The 19,488-nt window shown below is 47.2% G+C and overlaps 1 protein-coding gene across 1 annotated transcript; it reads right to left on the reverse strand.

The window, feature by feature from the left end:
• Positions 1–5,731: 5,731 nt before the first annotated feature.
• On the reverse strand, positions 5,732–17,882 carry CD99L2 (CD99 molecule like 2). The gene is made up of 10 exons (XM_054388855.1): positions 17,762–17,882; positions 16,618–16,656; positions 15,352–15,447; positions 14,282–14,362; positions 13,495–13,587; positions 11,756–11,818; positions 10,647–10,679; positions 10,389–10,508; positions 7,744–7,809; positions 5,732–7,293 (listed from the first exon to the last, which is right to left on the reverse strand). Exons 1-10 carry the CDS (start codon positions 17,880–17,882, stop codon positions 7,229–7,231), a joined length of 777 nt encoding a protein of 258 aa, XP_054244830.1. The 3' UTR covers positions 5,732–7,228.
• Positions 17,883–19,488: the final 1,606 nt, after the last annotated feature.

The raw sequence follows: 19,488 nt of genomic DNA on the forward strand, positions 1-19,488 counted from the left end.
GTACACCAGACTGACTTGTATGATGTAATATATTTGGTACAGCACGTATTTTAGGGTTTTTAATGCCTTTTGTACAAGTTGAAATAAAGTTTTTGGACTGTTTAGTTCATTGTTCAGTTTCAGCCTCCTGAGCGAGGGGTAAACATATGCAGGTCGAAGTCTTGTACAAAGTAAAAGTTCATTTTCTAGCAAATGGTGATATTTGGGGTTGGAGTGACAGCCAGCTATGTAAATTGTATAGTCTGTATAGCTCCACAGTTTAAATGTGTTTTGTTTCAAAGTGTACACACAAAATGCAAAGCTGTGTCCGTTTATACACATCTGTATGTGATGCTAAACATGTGCAGAATTCCATGGGTTTAAGCTCTAAGTTCAGAAAATGGATCCTGCCTGTCCAAACTCTTTTGAAGACCTTAACTTGTAATGACTTTGTTTGACAAAGATTTTAAATAATATGATCTTAATTGGTTTTCTTGAAATAAAGCCTCTTGGCTTTTTCTTTTTTAAGTTGCTGCTAGCACGTTTTTCCTGTAAAGTGAATAGTTTAACTGTGGCTTCTATAAAATACACTTTCCCAACTTTCTTTCATCTCCCCTCTCCAAATATTCATTTGATTGCTATAACATCCAGCCTTTAAAAAAATTATTCAGTGGTCTTCTTGGAAGGCCCAGAAGTGGTACCTGCTGAGAGTTTCCCTGGGATTGTTTTCCTTGCTGTGTTTCATGAGAATTTGGTTCTTCTCCTTAGGCTACTTAGATACTGCAGCTCTGCTTTTTGACTCGTGCTTGTACTGTTCCAAGTTCTAAGCCCCACTCTTAAGAGCCAGTTGATTCTCTGTGCTAATTGTGGTTTTTACTGCCTGTGGTATCATTTGTAACTGCACGTTTGTGCTTACTGTGGGGCTGCCTCTTTTCTGTTTCTCTGCATTCATGTATGTTACACGTAGTTGATGAGCTGCTGAGCACTTGCCTGATTTCAGCTGGCAAGGCTGTCGTGCTGTATCCAGCCTTAGAGGTTTCCTGTGCAGTGCAGGGTATTTCAACATGGGTTTTTGTTACAGTGAATGCTTTCTATATTAGATACTCACCTACACGAACAAAGGTTAGGAAGGCTTGTCGTGTTGCATCTCTTAAGCAACCTCAGGCTTCTTATAAATAGATGAAAAAATGTTTTCCTGTAAAAACAGTTCTGCTGAACAGGATGCCAGCAGTGAATTTTACATTGCCAAAATATGTTGAGCTGGTATTGAATTAAACTCTTCCATACTTGGGATTTCCTTGACATTTTAACTGTATATTAAAGCACATTATCTTGAAAATGCAGTGCTAACGAAAATCTTTTGAAGTTTTTCTCTTTATTGGTGCTAATAATCACAAAATTTCCTCTATAATTATTGTAAAAGTGATGACTGGATTAGCTCAGGCATTCTGAGATTTTGAAGGCCTACATTCCTAGAGCTAAAATCTGAGCATACAGTTTTGGTAGAAGAACACCAGTTACTGCAGCTGACTGTTCATCGGATCTGTGGGGAGGGCACTTGGGGGAGTTAGATGTGTAAGCACAATGGATGTTTCAGGATGTACTTAGCATGGAAGTTTTCAGAGGTGTCATATTGCTTATAGATGCTAGTTAAAGCATAGTTTTATATTGAAGAGGTGGCTGACTGCTCAGTCTGCTCCCTGGTAATTAGGTTGTTTGGGTTTTTTTCCTATTAACAAGTACTTCTGTCGTTATTTTTTAGTTTTTAATTAAGCAGTATTGAACTGGTTGAGGAGAGAGCAGAATGCTGTTCCCTGATGGTGTACATTGGCCAGAACTATTAGCTTCTGATGCAAAAGCTGGATCTTCATTTGCTTTGTTTTTTTGACTCTGCTAGTGCAGAAATAGCAAGCAGTTAAATTTGATCTGTGGGATTTTCCTATTATCAATGACATGTGAGAGGGAGAACAACCTCAACTCAGTGTCCCAGAATGGGATGAAGCCTTGGTAACCAAATGAAACATCATTTGGCTATAAAGTAAGTTTAGTGAATCATCAGCATCTGACACTTAGCCATTTTAGTCCTCTTTCAGAGCTGAATTACATTTTTTCCTCTTTGTAAATAAAAGCTACTCTTTTGTTTTTAATTAAAATGGAAGAAGGCTTTAAAGCTGGCAAACACTCCTGTCTGCCTGGGTTTGTTCCCTGCGTAGGCAGCCTTCCTCTCAAGGAGTTAAAGCTTTAACCAAGTGTTTGATTTTTCTTATTTTCTGAGAAAAGCTGTACTGATTCATACACCGGGATCTAGCAACAGCAGAACCAGCTGGAAATAAGGAATCGGCAGCTCTCATTCATGTGCCTTGAGCCCCACAGCAGAGGACAAAGTAAACGGGCAATTTAGAGTGTTCCCCTTGAAGCGTTTATGTTAAAAAAAGAAGAAAAAGAATGTCAGTTTGCTGAGAGATCACATCTGCTGAACTGAGTGGGTATCAGAGTAGAAATCTTCTGAGTGCCAGATATGGGGCAGTGGGAAAGAAAGAATTTTATTTCTACAAGGAATATGAGTCAGAAGTAGCTAGTTTAAAATGTAAACCACCTTTTTTTTGACAGAGTAAGCACTGCATGAAAATGCATGGGAGAGTCATCTACTGGATGTGAAAATCCAGAGAGATGTGCAGGAAACCTGGGGTAGTGGAAAGACGGAAAACCAGCTGAGCCGAGGGCAGCCAGGGATGCAGGACACTACCTGGAGTTTCACTGCTGAGTGACCTGCGGCAAGTGTACATGTGTGTAAATACTTCACTTTTACCATTAAAGTTGTCATAACATTACTTGTGTTCTCACCAAGTCCACTTTGTTTTGCTTTTGTAAATGAAGTCGTCAGTGTCCAGCTCTGGGGCTGCCCAGTACTAAAGAGCAGGTCCAGAGGAGGATCACAAAGATGACCAGAGGGCTGGAGCACCTCTCCTATGAAGACAGGCTGAAAGAATTTGGGCTGGAGAAGGGAAGACCTTACAGCTATGTTTCAGTATCTGAATGGGACCTACAGGAAGGCTGGTGGGAGGAGTGTTTAGCAGGGCTTGTGGTCATAGGACAAGGGGCAGTGGTGTTTGGAAGGGCTTGTGGTGACATGACAAAGAGCAGTGGGAGGTTTAGGTTGGACATAAGGAGGAAGTTCTTCATAATGAGTGGTAAAATACTGGAACAGGTTGCTGAAGGATGTGGTTGAGGCCTTGTGCCTGGAGACATTCAAGATCAGACTCCGTGTGGCCCTTGCCAGTTGGATCTAGTTGGAGGTGTCCCTGCTCGCTGCAGGGTGCTTGGGCAGGATGACCTTCCAACCCAATGCAATCTGTGAATCTCTGTAGTTGCAGAAGAGGTGATGTACAAAGAGGATGTAGGCCACCATTGCAGTTAACTTCCAATATGGGGAAAATCCCCCCCACAAACAAAACCCACAAAAAAAATCAAGTCTAAAATGTCTTAGTAGTCAACTTGTTTTATTTGGTGTTTTCCAATGGTAGCCAAATTCTGATTTTTACCCCACAATCTCTACATACACATTTAGCAAAATTAATCTAACCTTAACAGTGCAACACTGAACTTTTCATTTGGTGTAGCTCACTTCTGCATCAGCAAACAGTATGCCTTGCTTTTAAGTAAGGCTTTCAGGACAAAGATTTTCTAATTTCACACCTTTGTTTCTGAACTTCATTTGTTCCTGAACCTCCTTTGTTGCAGAAGATTTGTAAAGCCTTAACCTGTTGATTCACCTTACTTTTTCAGAACTTGAAATGGTATTATGACCTATTCCACTTCTGCCACATCAAATCAGTAAAGAACAACGATGCAGCACTTGTAAGGGTCCATTGCTGGGGTTGCATGAAAATGACTTGAGTCTATAGTGCCAAAAAAATCTGAATTTCAGGTCAGTATTCTCAACTGAAGAATCTAAAAGGAACAAACTACTACAGTATTGCTAATTGTCAAAGGAACTGCTACAGTATTGCCAAAGGAAAATGCAAGGAGCAGACAGAATAAACACCAGAAAAGGAGCTGGTTAAATCCTCCCAATTCTCTGCCTTCTTTGCAATTGAGAAACCTTAAGGGAATTGTTTTATTAAAAATAGCTTTAGGTAAGCTGAAGGGAGGTGTGATAGTAAAAAGAGCTCACAACACAGGTAGTATCTAAGCTCTCAGGACAACTGTAGATGTATTTTTTGGACTCATGTAAAAAAAGTCATCCTGATTTTCCAGTCTTTTACGGCCTCTTTTTATGAAGGATGAGGAAATTCATACCAGGTATACAAAACCTAAGGGCAGGAGTTTTAAAAATTCCATATCCCAATTGAAAGAGAAGAGCTACTAATTAAATGAGGAGCAGGTGTTTCAGAACCTGGGTCACTACTAGGAAAATAGAGAGGAGTCCTCTCCCTTGCTGTAATGCCTAAAATATAGATGAGGTATAGACTCCCTGTATCTCAGAGACCACTCTGACACTTCAGATGGAGAAGGAGAAAAGCTGCAATCAATTTAAACCTTTACTGAAATTTAGATGTTAAGAGTTCTGTCCAGTTTTGAGGAGGAGACCCAAGTTTAATTTCTTCAGTGCAGTATTTGTTGATATTGTCCTATTTGAAATCCTAGAGAAAGAGATCTTGACTTTTGCTACTGTACACTTTGGAGGAAGTATTCCCTTTCACTGGGCATTTCTGGCTTTCCTCATACACAGAAATTACACCAAGGCATTAAGTGTTCACCAAAGTCATAGAAAAGGCCCTGGGGAAAGAAGCTACTTCTGAGTTCTAAAAAGTGTGTGTGGGTGGAGTGTGTGTTTTCAGTGAAACAGCTATTTTTTGGTTGGTTGTTGGGTTGTTTTGTTTGGGGTTTTTTGTGTGATTTATATACTTGCTTCTCCTCTGTTCTTGTGTAAGAGCTTCCCGGAGGAGGGGTAGGTGCCAGAACACCCCACTGCACTGTACACTAGACAAACAGGGAGGGCAACAATGAATGTTATAAAACCAGTGAACTGCAAGTACAGAAAACATCATCACTGGCAAAAGGAGAAATGGAATTACAGTTGCTTGATCTAAGCCAGGAAAATGGCTCCTAGTGATCACGAGTGCCGTGGTGTAACACCTACACTAATTTTCTCGAAACATTTTTCATGCTACAGCTCTCAAATGTATTTGGCTAAGAAAGAAAACCAGAGATAGTACTTGGTAATGGAGACACCAAACTCCACTGTGTGGTTTTACCACACCTGAGCTCCTGCTGTGATGATCCGAATCCTTCCTCCATGAAAATCCTTCTCTAAGAGTAAGCAAACACAAAGTGCATCCCAGCTCTATTTCCACCAATAATTACATTTTTTTGTTTTCTAATCCAAACACACTCATAAAGCAAAGCAGCAGCAGTTTATAGATAGCAGTATTGTTGTGTTCTGAATACGTGAGGCACCATTTATCCCTAGAACTCATCTCTCTCACAACCCCGTGGCTGTTCTGCTAGAGCCAGTGTAAGGCTTTAAAAATGCAAGTGTTAAAAAGAGCATAAAGAATTGTGCAGCTATTGCAAAATACTTAACCATGCCAGTAGGCAATTTCCTTTCAAATGGAGCTATTAGGCAGCGATTCTCCTAGGCTGATTCACCTCCTGGCCAGGCCTTCTCTAAGTTGTGTCTACCTGAAAACTGTGAATTTGTACATCAAACTGAAAAGCTCTTTTTTTTTTTTTTTTTTTTGCTTAAATATATATACATTCACACAATGTGGGATTTGCAAAACAGTACAAAATGCAAACATTCCAGGTTTATATATGAACAGTGAGTACCTTTTACACCTTGTGACGTGTATTTTCCTTCACTTGAGAGCATGCTTTTTTAAGCAGTCATGGATTTGGATAAATGTATCAGAAAGTGGCAGTATCACATTTTAGCAGTGATAAAAAAGGGCTGGGGAGGAATTAAAAACATAGACACAAGTTCTTGCAAGATACCGAAGGTCAGGTCTTGATACTGGTTCCACAGCACTAAGGAGCTCTTGCTCACAGGGATCGGGGTGGGGGCATCAGTGCTGCTCACAGCCTGGTGCTTCCCAGAAGGCTGCAGGAACCCCACCCAGGACAGCAGTGGAGCACCATTCTCTCAGGAGATTCTGCCTCTTTCAAAGGTTAGCAAGTGACACAAAGGATGAGGCTTGATATCCTTTTGCTGCCTCAGATGCCAGAGTGCATCTTAGAATCATAGAATCAAACAGGTTGGAAGAGACCTCCAAGATCATCCGGTCCAACCTATCATCCAGCCCTGTCCAATCAACTAAACCATGGCACTAAGTGCCTCACCCAGTCTTGCTAAGCTTGACCTCTCTTGTGATAGTGAACATTACAACTTCTAAGAGACACCTCCTTTATTTTCTTTTGCATTAAATCTGTAATATGTTCTAGTGAGAATGAGAGCTGAACCTGCCCTTGAAAACATCCAAACAGAGTTTTCATTTCGGTGACAACGCAGGTAGACGGTGTCAAAGGTTTTACTAAAGTCCAGGTAGACAATGTCCATGGCACTTCCCTCATCCACTAGGTGTGTCACCTTATTGTCCTTTCCTGGCACCAAGGTCAGACTGACAGGCCTGTAGTTGCCTGGATCATCCTTTTGGCCCTTCTTGTAGATGGCTGTCACATTACCTAGCCTCCAGTCAGCTGGAACCTGCCCAGGTAGCCAGGACTGTTGACAAATAATGGTGAGTGGCTTGGTGAGCACATCTTCCAGCTCCTTAAGTACCCTCTGGTGGATCCCATCCAGTCCCATAGACTTGTGCACATCTAAGAGGCACAATAGGTTGTTGATCATTTCCTCCTGGATTGTGGGAGCAAGAATCTTCCCATGGTTGGCTTTGGATTGCTACATACAGGCACTTCACTGTCCTCAATACTGTAAGCTCTTCAACTCCTCAAAAAACCCCTTGTCCCTTAATTAAAATTGACCACTACTGAGGCACCTTCTGTTTGGTTTGCATACAACCAGATGTGAAACCTACACTACGACTTTGCTGTAAACATAATACCTCTTTACCAAAAAAGACACAAATGCTACCACTCTAACCCTAAAGCCTAGAGCAGTAAGAAGCCAGTTCAAGCCTAAGTACACATTAAAAAGCTTTGGAGTCAAATTAAATAATAAGCTAAATTACAAGCATGTAAGATCTCCGTTTGCTGCTGACTGATTCCTTTCTAGCCCCAGGTCATGCTTTTACATCTTCGCACTGTCTTGTTTTGGTGGTTCTGCTGACTGTGTTTGCAGTACTGAATATTTAACTAGGGAGAGAAAAAAAAACAACAAACACAACACATGATGAGTACAATAGCACACAATGGAACCAGAGTGCAAGCAACGGGTGCCCAGTACTGGCTGGTTGTATGTGACAGTGGAAAAGCCTTTGTCACAGCCTCAATTATCTTAGGAAAGAAGGATCATGATTTTCTTGTATAAGCCACTCTTGATGGCTGAAAACATGAAAGCTAAATATTAACTGCCAGCATTTGCAGCATGAGCTCCTTGGTCTCTTACCATGGCTTTGTGTGCAATAAAGGAGGGGGGGAAACCCGGTGGTGGGTGTTTCACAAAAAGCTGCAGCATCACCTAAGTGGTGTCTTCATCAAAGAGATGCAGCGACTCAGTACAGCACAAGGGACGTTAAGAAAGTCCCTGAGTAAAGCTGCTTTTGTGGCTGGATGCAGACAGGGTAAGAAATGCCAGGGTCTCACCTTGGGGTTCCTCGCTTACAACAGCTTCCATGTTTTCTCCTTTCACGTACTCCGTATTAAGTCCCTCTGAGAAGTAACAATAAAGAAAGTGAGCTGGGCAGGTAGAAAGTAAAAATTATTTGCTTTGATGCCTTGCCTTAAAGCCCCTGCTAACAGGGCCTAGCTGCTATAAAAGCCAAGATACCGTTTTGCAGCCTCCTCTGCATTAACAGCAGTATAGAAATGCCAGTAAACCACACACAGTGCTGAGGAATTGTTGCTGGATTTTCAAGTGACCACACAGACTTACCTAGAAGGCAGAGCTTCTAGCAGCAGACCCTTTTTCTGAGTCTCTTGCTTCATCTTTCTCATGTGAGGCAGCAAGGCTAATTGCTGTGCTAAGACTCAGCCTGGAGAAGTGCATGGAGGAGCTGCAGCTTCTGGACAGGGCTGCTGTGTAGCAGAAGCTGCAGCTCAGCACAGATAGATGGTGTAGTTCTCATTAAGAGCTAAGCTATGCAGAGCTGCAAGAAGCTGGGCCGTGGTGATGAAGCAGGATCCCAGTGGGGTGGCAAATCCTGAATAAGTCCATTATTTAAATGCAAAGAAGTCTCCAGTGTTTGCAACAAGTGCAGCCTAGGCAAACAGGCAAGGCTGGAGGGGAAGCAGGTGGCTGCAAGGTGGCAGAGAGAGGGTGTGCAAAGGAAAGGAGGTGGCTCTGATCACCATGGTCCAGATCAGAGTTGCAAAAGATTGAGTAAAGACTGTTTACGATGCATCACCACACCTCACCCGTGCTCTGTAGCTTCTCTAGGACCTTTCTGGAGAGAGGCAGAGACAGAATTCCTGTGTTAACTGCTGTTAGGGAGGGAGCAGGATGGGGTAGGGCCTGAGGCAGTCCATACTGTGGCCAGGCACTTTTAGGCATCTAAACTTCATATGCATCCAAAACCAGCACAAAGTGTGGAAGGGACCCACTATGTCCTACCAGCAGGTTTTGACAGGGCTCGTTTGTATCTCATGGGGAAAGAGGAAGGCAGGGAGCAGTGCTGGAGCCAAAGCAAACAGTGCAATGGGAGCCCTCATGCAGCAATGGGGCAGCTGCTGCCACCAAGGCACAGGAGAGAATAAAATTTTCTGCAACTGACTAAAGGAACCTCCATGCCAGCACAAGCACTGCAGTCTGTGGCTGGCCAAGCTGTGGAGGCAGGAGGGGACCTGCCAGAGCAGCACTTACGACTCCTGTTCTGCCTGGGCACAGCAAAGTGTCTTAGGACAGAGGAACAGGGAGAGGCTGAGCCATAGCCCAGGGCACAGCAGACGTGGTGTAAGAAATTAAAGTGGGATAAGAACATTAGTCAGCATCGTATTCATCCTTTAGAGGAACCAGCAAATGCTGGTCAGAAGAGGCTCAAAAACAGCAATGGAGCCACAGCCTGGCCACCACAGGACACCTGGGCAGTGAAAAAAGCTGAGCCTGTCCCTCTGTGCTTGAAGGGTGTGGTCATCACACAGCACTGCTGCCTGCTCCAAGACGTGTTTTGCTGGGATAACACCAAATGCAATTTATGTTCTTCAATAAAAATCCACTTCTGCAGTAGCTGACGGCTCTTAGATTTCTGTCATGCATTGCAATGCATCTAAGGCCTGACATTAGCCCAGCATGCCATGTCTGATGGCTTAAATTAATCCTCCTTTATAATTAACTTTAATTTCCTGCTGCCTTTCTGGGGCTTTGTGTCTCTCAGCTTCCCCCTCATCAAAGCCTTTACTCTCTTTTTTTTTAATTATTTATTCTTGCCAAAATATCATTTAAGTGGGGGGAATATACAAGGGTGTTTCATTCCATCACATTCATTTGACTTTTCCCGCTGATCTAATTTACCAAAATGCTCCTGTTTGTCTCAGGCACAACTGGGAAAATAGCAGCATTCCAGCAGAAACTTCCAACCCCAAACACCCTTCCCCCCAAAGCAAAGGTGACTTGCAGATTTCAGCTGATGAATTTAAAAAGAGGTTTTTTGCATCTGTTTACAGCCACCCTGTAACGGGCTGCAGGAGCCCACCATGGCCAGGCTGGTGCTGTGAGGTGAGGCTGTCAGGGCACCCTTACTCCAAGTAGCTTTATGGAGCAGCTGATGCACAAGGTGTCTCATGAGAGCATGAAGCTTTGCTGCTTAATTCGCCCTTAATTGCAGTGATGGCTGCAGGACTGTGGGCTGGGCTGTATCACTCACAGCTGGCAGGTGCTTCTTCAGTTTCCTTCACTTCTGCCTGGTGAGTTTTTACCTCTTGCTGAAACTTTAGGTGAGTTTTTGGGTTGTTTTGGGGTGGTGTGGGTGGGTTTTTTTTTCCCCATATTTATCCTATTTGGTGTCAGCATGTTCATCTTTGTCTGTGGCTGGCTGTGTGAGGGGCTGTGCACAGACTGTGGAGTGGCAGTGGTGCTGAGGATGTTGGTGCTGGTGGGTCTCTGCCTGTGCAATGCCTGACCAGGCAGGGGTGCTTCATAATCCATGGCTGCGCTTTGCTCTGCCAGCTCTGTGTCACCAGATGCCTGACAGCCTTTCCTGTCTCCAGGCTGGAAAATGGCAGTGGGATTCAGGGGTCACATTGGGTGGGTGTTTACTCTGTACCCCCGAGGTACTCGATGTGGGGGGACTCACGCTGGATGCTGAAGCAGAACTTCTTCTGCTGGTAGGAGATGTAGCTGGAGACAGCCCCGATGAGTGCCATGGCCAGGCCGCTGGCAATGCCGGCGATCGTCCCTGTCTCCACCGCTGTGCCTGTGGGTGCAGAGAGCAGGGTGCTGTGCAGCAGGGTGCTGTGCAGCAGGGTGCTGTGCAGCAGGGTGCTGTGCAGCAGGGGTGCACACACCACCCAGCCCGGCACACCACCAACCCCCTGGCCCTGGTGGTACCTACCTCCGTAGTCGTTGTCGGTGCTACCCCCATCACCTGCAAGAGACATGAGCCTGTCAGTGGCCCCACATCCTTCTGCTCCCTCCACCTCTGTGCCAGGCAGCCTGAGAGGGAGCAGGGAAAGGGGCAGCAACCTGGCCCCAGGGGCAGATCCAGGCTGGGGAGTAAACGCATTATCCCATGGGGTGCAATGTCTCTGCTGCCCCACACCTCTGCCTGGCTGCCCAGAGTGACTCCTCGTTGTTTCTCAGAGGGGTCTGAAGCTGCTTCTCTCCACCACCATGTGTGCCTGGGGGAGCTTTGGGAGGAGCCTCTGCAGAGGACACCTCTGCCTGCTAACCTCACCCTTGCCCCATGCCACTGTTGGTGTAAAGAGCAGATAAATGAAACGCTGTCAGATAGTTACACAGCACACTTGTGCCATCAGAGAGGTGACTGGCTAAGCTCCATAATGTCAGGGGATCTTCACTTGGCTTGAAGTCTATTTTAAAATCACCTTCCCTGGAGAAACAGGGCTGGGAGGAGAAACTACTCCTGCTGCAAGCTTCAGTCCCCACTGAGTCACTTGCCTCCTGAATTTATGGAAGCAGGTCAGCACTGTATTAATGTCTCCAATGCAATTTGTCCTTGGCACGGGGATTCATTAATTGTTGATTGGCTTTGTGATGTTCATCTCTTTTCTCAACTGCTTTTAACATTTAATGCTGTGGATCCTTACAAATGTGCAAGCTTATCACACCCTTGCTGTTTTCCTGCCCTGTTTCAACCATTGGTGGTTGCATAGTGGAAAGCAAACAAAGGCTTGTGCTCTCCCATGGCATAGGGTCGGACATCTGTTTTCAAGGTGGATGGGAAGGTGCAGCTCCCATCTGCCCTGGTGGCTGCAGAGCCTTTCTGAGATCAAAAATACACTCCTCCAAATGCTGGCATGAGGTGTGGCCATGGAGGCCAGAAATGTGCCCCTGGCTCCAGCCCCACAACTGAGACCTCCGTAGCCATCAGAGATGAGCAGTACTCTGCTCAAGGTGGTTTCTAGGAGTGTGGCTGACACAGGGATTATTGCCCAAGCTGTGGCTGCTAAAGGAACCAAATGTACATAGGTCACTGCTTACCCTTCTTCTTATCCGGGCTGTAGCCACCGTCCACAATGTCCTCCAGGTCACTGTCTGTAAAGACTTTAAAAAAAACAGCAACAAATGGTGGTTGGCCCCCAAAGGGAGACATGGCCCCAGTGGGAAGTAGTGGCCATGGGCTTCATGGACTTCATGACTGCAGGGGGAGTTTAGCCTCTTAACCTGCACAAATTGTCCCAGCAAAACACCAAAGCCTCCTTCCCAAAGGAGAAAAATGCAACCAGAGCTGCCTAGAAAACAACACAGCAGGAAGGGGAAATAGCCTTTGGATGGACAGGGCCTGGAAACAAGACTTTTGGGGGATTCTGGGTCAGGGTCATCTGTGAGCATCACACACCCTTGTTCCTGGGGAAATGCTCCTCTGCTGGGCAGACAGAGGCTCCTGTCATTTGATTGTTTCCTCTAGAACTCTCTGCTATTTTGAAGAGCTGTGTGTGCAGCAAGGCCCAGAGCAGGGGTAAGCATGCTCATTTAAACCAGTGGCCTCCCAGTCAGCCAGACAGATCATCCCAGGGTCCTGCAGGCAGGGACCTGACTCTGCTTCTTCCCAAAAGAAAAAAGCAGGTCTAGTGGAAGAACTGAGCATCTTGGTACAGGTGAAAAATATGTCTTGGACATGGTTGTAGAGGGAATGTTGTGCAGGGCAGGCTCAGAGAAGCATAGCCTGGGCATCAGCAGCTGAATGAGTGGTCCTAGTCCCAGAGGGATCTTCATAGTGCAGCAACATGCATGATGAGAGAAGAGATCAAACAAAGAGCCAGCAAAAGCCTCCTTCTCTGATGCTGTGCTTTGGGAAAGGTTAACTTTGCCTTAACAGCCTGGAAGAGACTGCCTTATTCACCAGCTTCCCACAAAAACCAGATTTATGGTCTTAGTAATGAGTGTACAAAGAGAAACACCCCTGACTCTCGCAGAACTCGGAGAGGCCTGAGGCAGCCCAGGGCGCAGCAAGGCCAGGGGAATCCTGTGCTGGTTTGTGACAGCTGCCACGTTCCAGCAGTTCAACACCTCAACCTTTGCTGCAGGGGTCTGAAACCTCAACAAGCCCAGAATATCAAAGTGCAGACAAGTCACCTAGTTAAGACACTCTAATAAAATATCTGACTATTAATTACACGTGTGAGCAGGGTATACATCAATAAACCAGCCATGCAAAGTCTGTTTTCCAGCTCAAGTGCTCAAGGGAACAATCCTGGCAGACAAGTGATTCATTTACCAGAGTCTTTTAGAGATGGAAAAAACCTCTCCCAGCCCGTAGTGTGTGCTAGGCCAGGCCTTCAGCCTGCTCCAGATTTATGTCTTGGCAATGGCTGTGAACCCCAGCAGCACATGCCCTTGGTTAAATAGCTGTCAGGTATGTGGACAAGGGGGAACTTAACATGATCACCGTATTTTAATGGGTCAGAAGAGACCCTGGGAAAGAAACCTGCAGACAGGCAACAGTTCATTAGACAGAGCCCCTCCCTGCCAAGGACCACTGAGGTGGGGGCCCCTTCCTTGCAGGAAGGCAAACCTTCCCCTCCTCTATGCGGGCTGTGAAGAGGCAGCAGTGCTGGCTGCAGTCAGGTGCCTCGGGCAGGGAAGCCCCTGGGTTTCTCCTTACGCTGTCACTTGGCAGGGATGGTGCCTGGCAGTGAGAGTGTGTTCTGTGGAGGGGCAGGGCAGGATCTCCAGCAGGTCCTGGTGGCAGGCAGCACAGAGAGGGGAAATCAACATACCTTCACCTGGCTTTACATTCGGTCTCCCAGCATCTTTCCCATCGTTTTTATCATCAAGGGCATCAGCCAAGTCAAAATCCATAGGATTCTTTCCTAGGAAACAACATGGGTGTTAGCAGTGCTAAGGGACTCTGCAATAAATGAATTAATCAAGGGAATGCTTAGCTTGGTCAGGGAAAAGTGCTGGTGAAAGGGATGAAGCCCCCTGACAGAAGCACCTCCTAGTTTTGCTCTGCAGATCTTCCAAACTCATCCTGTTTCATGTCCCTGCACCACTGTGGGAGGTGAGAAAAGCCATGTTCTTTCCACAGAAAGGGTCACACTGTGGCTTGAGTACCAGGCAGTCAGAAAAATCAGGCTGGGTAGGAAATGTCAGAGCCAAGCAGGTGCTCCCCATGTCCCAGCAGTGGAGGGGAAGGAGGTAGCTGTGCTGTGCCAGCACACAGGCTAGAGCTGCCTGAGCCTTGACAGCTTGGTGTCATTGCTCCCCAGTTGGCACCCTGAGCAGCCCAGCTCCAACACAGCAGCTATTGTGCTGTGCCATGGTGCACTGTGCCACGCTAGGGAGGACAGCAAGCCTGCAGGATCCACCAAGGCCCCTGAGGGAAGTGCAGGGTAGTGCTGAGCTGCTCTGTCTGCTGTGTGGGGGTTTTGTTTTCCAAGATGTCTGATGTGAACAGAGGGGGCAAAGTGTGGCAGTGCCACTGTCGTGGCCCATCCCAAAGCCTCTGTCTGTGCAGTAGTGAAGCCAGGGCAAAGCCATGGGGACTGGGGAGCTCACACTCACCTGGGTTATGCTTGAGGGGAGCCCTTGTAGTTTTTGGCTGCTTGGTTGTGGTGGTGTGGATGACATCCCAAAAGCTGTTGTCTGAAGGGAAGGATAAAACCAAGAGCTCAGCATGACATTGCCCTGGGAGGGGAGCTGCCTCCCCGCAGGGAGACTGAGGCTGTGCTGGGGTAGTTCAGTGCTCTGGTCTCTCCACAACTTCAGCTGCCCTTGACACCAGGGGTACTTCCTGCCCATTGGTGCCCTGAGGATGCTTGAGCCCTCAATGTGGGTGATGAGATCCCCTGCACCAGGCCTGATGTCAGTGGGGCTTGAATTTGAGAAGGGGACAAGCAGAGCTACCAAGAAAATCCCCCTAGACATGCTCCAGGTGGGACACAAGTTACCACCAGCTCATGAGAGCTCTGCCACCTCGAGGGCAGCCTGGCACTGCCAGCTACCCATGGCACACAAGAGCATGACCAGGCACTGCTGGAAAGATCCTAAGGATGTGCTACTCTGTTGATGAAACTTCCCACCCAACAGCATTTTACAAATGCTGCTTGGCAAAGCCCTCTGATATGGCTCAGGCAGGGCATGGGGACAGCAAGGAAAGGAGGATGGCAAAATGGCAATGATGGTGTTCCTAGCACATCTCCTCTGCCAGTTCTGCTATGAACAGTGGAGCAGGAGGATGTGATCATCTTTTAAGGACCTTAAAAGGTGACCACCTTTAGGACAAGAGGAGGGCTTCACAGAAAGGGTTGACAAGTCCTAGAAGAGGCTGCCCAGGAAAGTGGTGGAGTCACCAGCCCTGGAGGTATATAAAAGATGTATAACTGTGGTGCTGAGGGACATGGTTTAATGGTGGACTTGTCAGGGCTAGGCTAGGTTGGAAGTGATCTTAACAGGCTTTTTCCAACCTAAACCTATGAAGTCACCTGTTGCTGGAGCTCAAGTGTCAATGCTGGATCCCAGCTGCCCTGATGCTGGGATGGCTCCTGGTTACCTTAGGGAGCATTTTTCCCATCCAGGGCCCCAAAGCTGGGCACACATGCACCCTCCCCAGGGCACAGGGAGCTCTGCAGTACCTGGCTTCCCCGGCCTGGGGAAGGGCTTCGGAGCTGGCTTGGGTGGCTTGGTGGTAGTCGCCGGAGTGGTGTCAAAGTAATCAGCCAAATCAAAGCCTGTTTGGGAGAGAAGGGATTGTTAAAACCCCCATAGTGTTATGGGGATGGTGTAAGGCTTTCAGGACGCTTCCCCAGCACAGCAGCCCCGTGGGTGTTGCACAAGAGTCACTGCACCATGGCCTGAGGCCACCAGCTCCTGTGTCAGCATGAGTGACACCAGGCGGAGCAGCACATGCACAGGACACGGACCAAAGCAGAGCAAGCTGCCACGGGAGCCCTTTGGTGCCAGCACTCATCTGAGAAGCACTCCCTGGGGAAGAAGCTTCAGCCTCAGCATGCGTCCATTTCTCAGGGAGAGTTTATTGGCTCCAAGGGCCTCTCCTCTGGGCTGTGACCCAAACGCTGAAGCCCTGCGCATGCTTCTGGCACTTGGCTTTTCTTGTCCCAAGCAAAGATCACAGTGGCCAAGGAGCTGGACAGTCAGATTTGCTTAAATTTGTGCCAAGATCTTCATGCAGGGCAAGTGAATTCACTTGTGAGTGCTCCCCTGCTGCAGTTTATTTTGGGCTCCTCTGGTGGGGTTGAGCAAGCCTCAGCTCTTGTGACTGCTCTATATTTAAGTAGGTGTGTTTGGCCAGAACTGCGCCACAGGAGCTGCCAGCAGACAAACTTGGGTGAATTTAAAGGAGCTTCCTCAGCCAGGGCAGGTGCTGTGGAGCTGACCAGCCAGCACATCTGACAGGCACAAAGAGCTGAAGAAACAATTTTCCCTGGCTTTGGGAAATGCCACTAAGCTGGGCCTTTCTGTAGAGGTTGGGTGTACCTTGGAGTGAAAAAAATAAGGAAAATATCCTCTGGGCTCCTTCCTGGAAGGAAAGCTAGCAGGTGCCATGCAGCCAGTAACAAAAGCCCTTGTGTAGCTGAGGGATGATTTGTGTCTTTTCCATTAGGATACTGCAAAGTGTGCAAAATTCAGCCGTGGCTGTAAATGCTCCACTGCCACTCGCCTGCAGCACAGACAGAAATATCAATATTGCATTTACTTGAGCTGTACTGGAGGAGTGCACATCTGCATGCTGCTACCAGCTCTCTTATGGGCAAGCAAAGGTGTCCCAAAGCCTCTGCTATAGCAGCAGCACCCAGATGCATACATGCAGCCTGTGGTTACAACCTCCATGAGAAGCAAATCTGCTGTGCTTAAATGAGATACATGTGAGGAGGTCTCACCTGTCCCACTTGCCGGCTTCTTGGGGCCTTTGGGAGTGGCTGTGGCAAAACAAATCATGGGAGGAAAATGTTAGTAATGGGCATCACCAAAAATGTGTCACTTCTGGTTTGAAAATAAATGACAAAGATTTTACAGCAAGCTTTCCAGTTGACCACCATCTGTAAACTTAGAGCCCAGAGTCACCAAACCCACCATACACAGCATGTGGATGCATGGAGTGGGACTGCTATGCACCAGGGCAAGAGGCTGCAGCTCCATGCAGGATTGAGCCCAGGGCTCTGCAGTGCCTGAGGCTGGGGCTGAACACTGCCACAAGCCCACCACAAAGAGAGCAGAGAGCTGCAATGAACTGCTCTGAGGGAAACTCCTGGAGACAACAGTAAACAGAGCAAGAAAAGATACTGTCCAGAACAGTGTGAAAAACAAGGCTAGGCTGCCAGCGTTTTGTTGTTCCCTGCCTGGTCTGTTAGTTATATGACAGACAAATTCCAGTGCTGCATTATGTATGGGGGAGGGTCTCTGCCAGCTGGAGGAATCCTGGTGACACCCCAGCTCCCCTGGCCACCCCTGGGCTGAAAACCCACTCTACTCAGCCTATGGAGGGGCTGCTTTTTATTTTTTTCCACCCCTATAAACCACTATCTATTAATAGTGGCTAGCATTACAAGTATATGAATAAATTATGAGCAAGAGTTGTGGCTGCTCTACTCCCATGAATTTCCATTTGCGCCTCTGCATACCAGAGTGCTTCTGCTGGGCTTCATTTCCAGTGTGCTGGTACAGTTTGATAAGACCCAACTGCAGACCCTTTGTCTGCTTTTATTCTGGGCTGATGTGATGAAGTCCAGAGTGGGATGCAGCAGCTGTGGGGAGGCTGTGGGAACAGTGCTGGCTCTTCCTCTACTCACAGCTGGAACTCCATCCTGGAGAAACGCTGCCTTCCCACTGCACAAGGTGGATGTAGGATGTTTCCTCCAGGTCTTCCCACATGCTGTATTAAAGGGCTTGCTGAGCAGAGGTGATGAGGTAGTCCATACCTGCCAGCACTCTCCCGCCAGCATCAGACCCCAAAGAACAAATGGCATCTATGAACATCTGCTTGTTTCCTCCTCTTCGAAAAAAGAACAAGTAAATGTGACTTACGTCGCTTGGTGACAACGTCAAGGAGGGCATCTTCTAGGCTGAAGTCATCTAGGTCATCCCCATGACCTGGAGACAAAGAATTAGCACTGGTTGTACTTGCAGTTGCCTTTAAATATGACATGGCTAGGCTCATTTGCTCCAATTGCTTTAGATTTTAGAGAGCTTTCTAGGTTTTTCCAAGCCTGACCCATCATCAGTGATGAGGAAGACATCAGCCTTCTCCAAATGCTGTGACTGTTAAATTGCAGAGCAGTCATCTCTGGATTTTCCATTTGTCTGCCCTAATGGATGTGGTACAAAAACACATGCTATGCTTAAATTTGTCAAGGAGAGCCTAACAATTCATCTCTAGGGCTGCCACTCATGCGTGGCTGTGCTCATGATTATATATGTTTGCTGAATGCCATGAAAACATTGGGACAGCACAGACAAATCTGGTGAAAAACAAAGCAGCCCAATGCACCTCTTCTTCACAAGAGCCTTCCAACATCAAAGCCCTCGGATGAAAACGCTGCTGCTGGCTGCCAAGCACAACTTAGCATTTCAGAGACCGCCTGCATCATTCCACCTTGGTAATGCAAACTCCCATCCTAGGGACACACCTGACAGGCACAGGCAGATTTTTTTGTTAGAGATGCTCCACCACAACTCCAGTCACTTTATAGTATCCTGGGGACAGCTTGGTGCTACACTGTGTTCTCCTGCGATAGGGCCAGCTAATCCTTCCTTTCTCCACCTTTTTTTTTTGCATCCTGTTAATTACTGTTGACTTACCCTAGTTCTGAATGTATTTGTCTTGATAAATTCATGCTTTTACATCTCAGAGCATGCTGAGTAATTAATATCCTTTGGGTTTGCTAAGTACTGCAGCACTGTAAGAGAACATTAAAATGGCTTTCCTCTTATTCCTACTGCTAAATGGATTTAGCTATTGCCACCTGAGCTCCGGCGTGCTTCATGAATAAATTTAAAGCTTTACTGACAAGGACAATAACAACTGGAAGGCACCAGTCCATCAGAAAGCAGCTATCAGCATTTCGGTGAAAAACTTCTGCTGAGAGTGGTCACTAAGTACCGCAACACCTCCAGCTCCGGTTTCACTTACTCACACATCACATCTCATTGCATTTGCTGCCTATTTAAAGGTACCTTCAGCAGACCTGAGGGTGATTTAAATGCAGGGTCTATGGCTGGGAAGTTGCTCTGGGCTTCTCTCCCCTAGTGAAGTGCTCAGAGTTAAGCTACTTGCTGGGGGTGTGTGTGAGTAATGTGTCCCAGCACATGGCTGCACTTCCCATCGAGAGGATTGATGCCAGAGAGGAGGGATGCCAGCACCTCCCCTGTCAGCCCGGAGCATCGGCTGGTGGCAGGCACTGCCCCAGTGCAGGTGGAGCCTGTTACCAGTGTGTGAGATGGCACAGAGCAAGGCACACAGGCGAGCCCCTTGTGCAGCGCAGCAGTGTGGCAGGGCTGTGCTTGGCACCCTCAGCCTCCGCACACGCCCCTCTGCTCCTTTGCCAAAATATCTTGGGCCTTACTGCTGATGAAGCGCTGGCCCTGTGAAACAAGCAATGCTCTCCTGCTCTGACAACCCAGGTGAAGCCATAGGGCCATCAGGTGTGTGTGTCTGTACTAAGGAGCAAAACAAGGAACATGCGAGACCAAAAAAACCCACCTGCCCAGCTCCACCCTGCCAAAGCACCAGCACACCCCTGCTGAGACCCCAC

Source organism: Indicator indicator, chromosome 17 (assembly GCF_027791375.1).
Source record: "Indicator indicator isolate 239-I01 chromosome 17, UM_Iind_1.1, whole genome shotgun sequence".
NCBI classification, from domain to species: domain Eukaryota; kingdom Metazoa; phylum Chordata; class Aves; order Piciformes; family Indicatoridae; genus Indicator; species Indicator indicator.

Coding starts and splice junctions, on each gene's coding strand:
- CD99L2 (XM_054388855.1), bottom strand. CDS start 17,882: ATGTCATATTTAAAGGCAACTGCAAGTACAACCAGTGCTAATTCTTTG. Junction 14,363..15,351: donor CCCCAGGCCGGGGAAGCCAG/GTACTGCAGAGC, acceptor CCTTCCCTTCAG/ACAACAGCTTTTGGGATGTC. Junction 7,294..7,743: donor TGTAAGCGAGGAACCCCAAG/GTGAGACCCTGG, acceptor TTCTCTCCCTAG/TTAAATATTCAGTACTGCAA.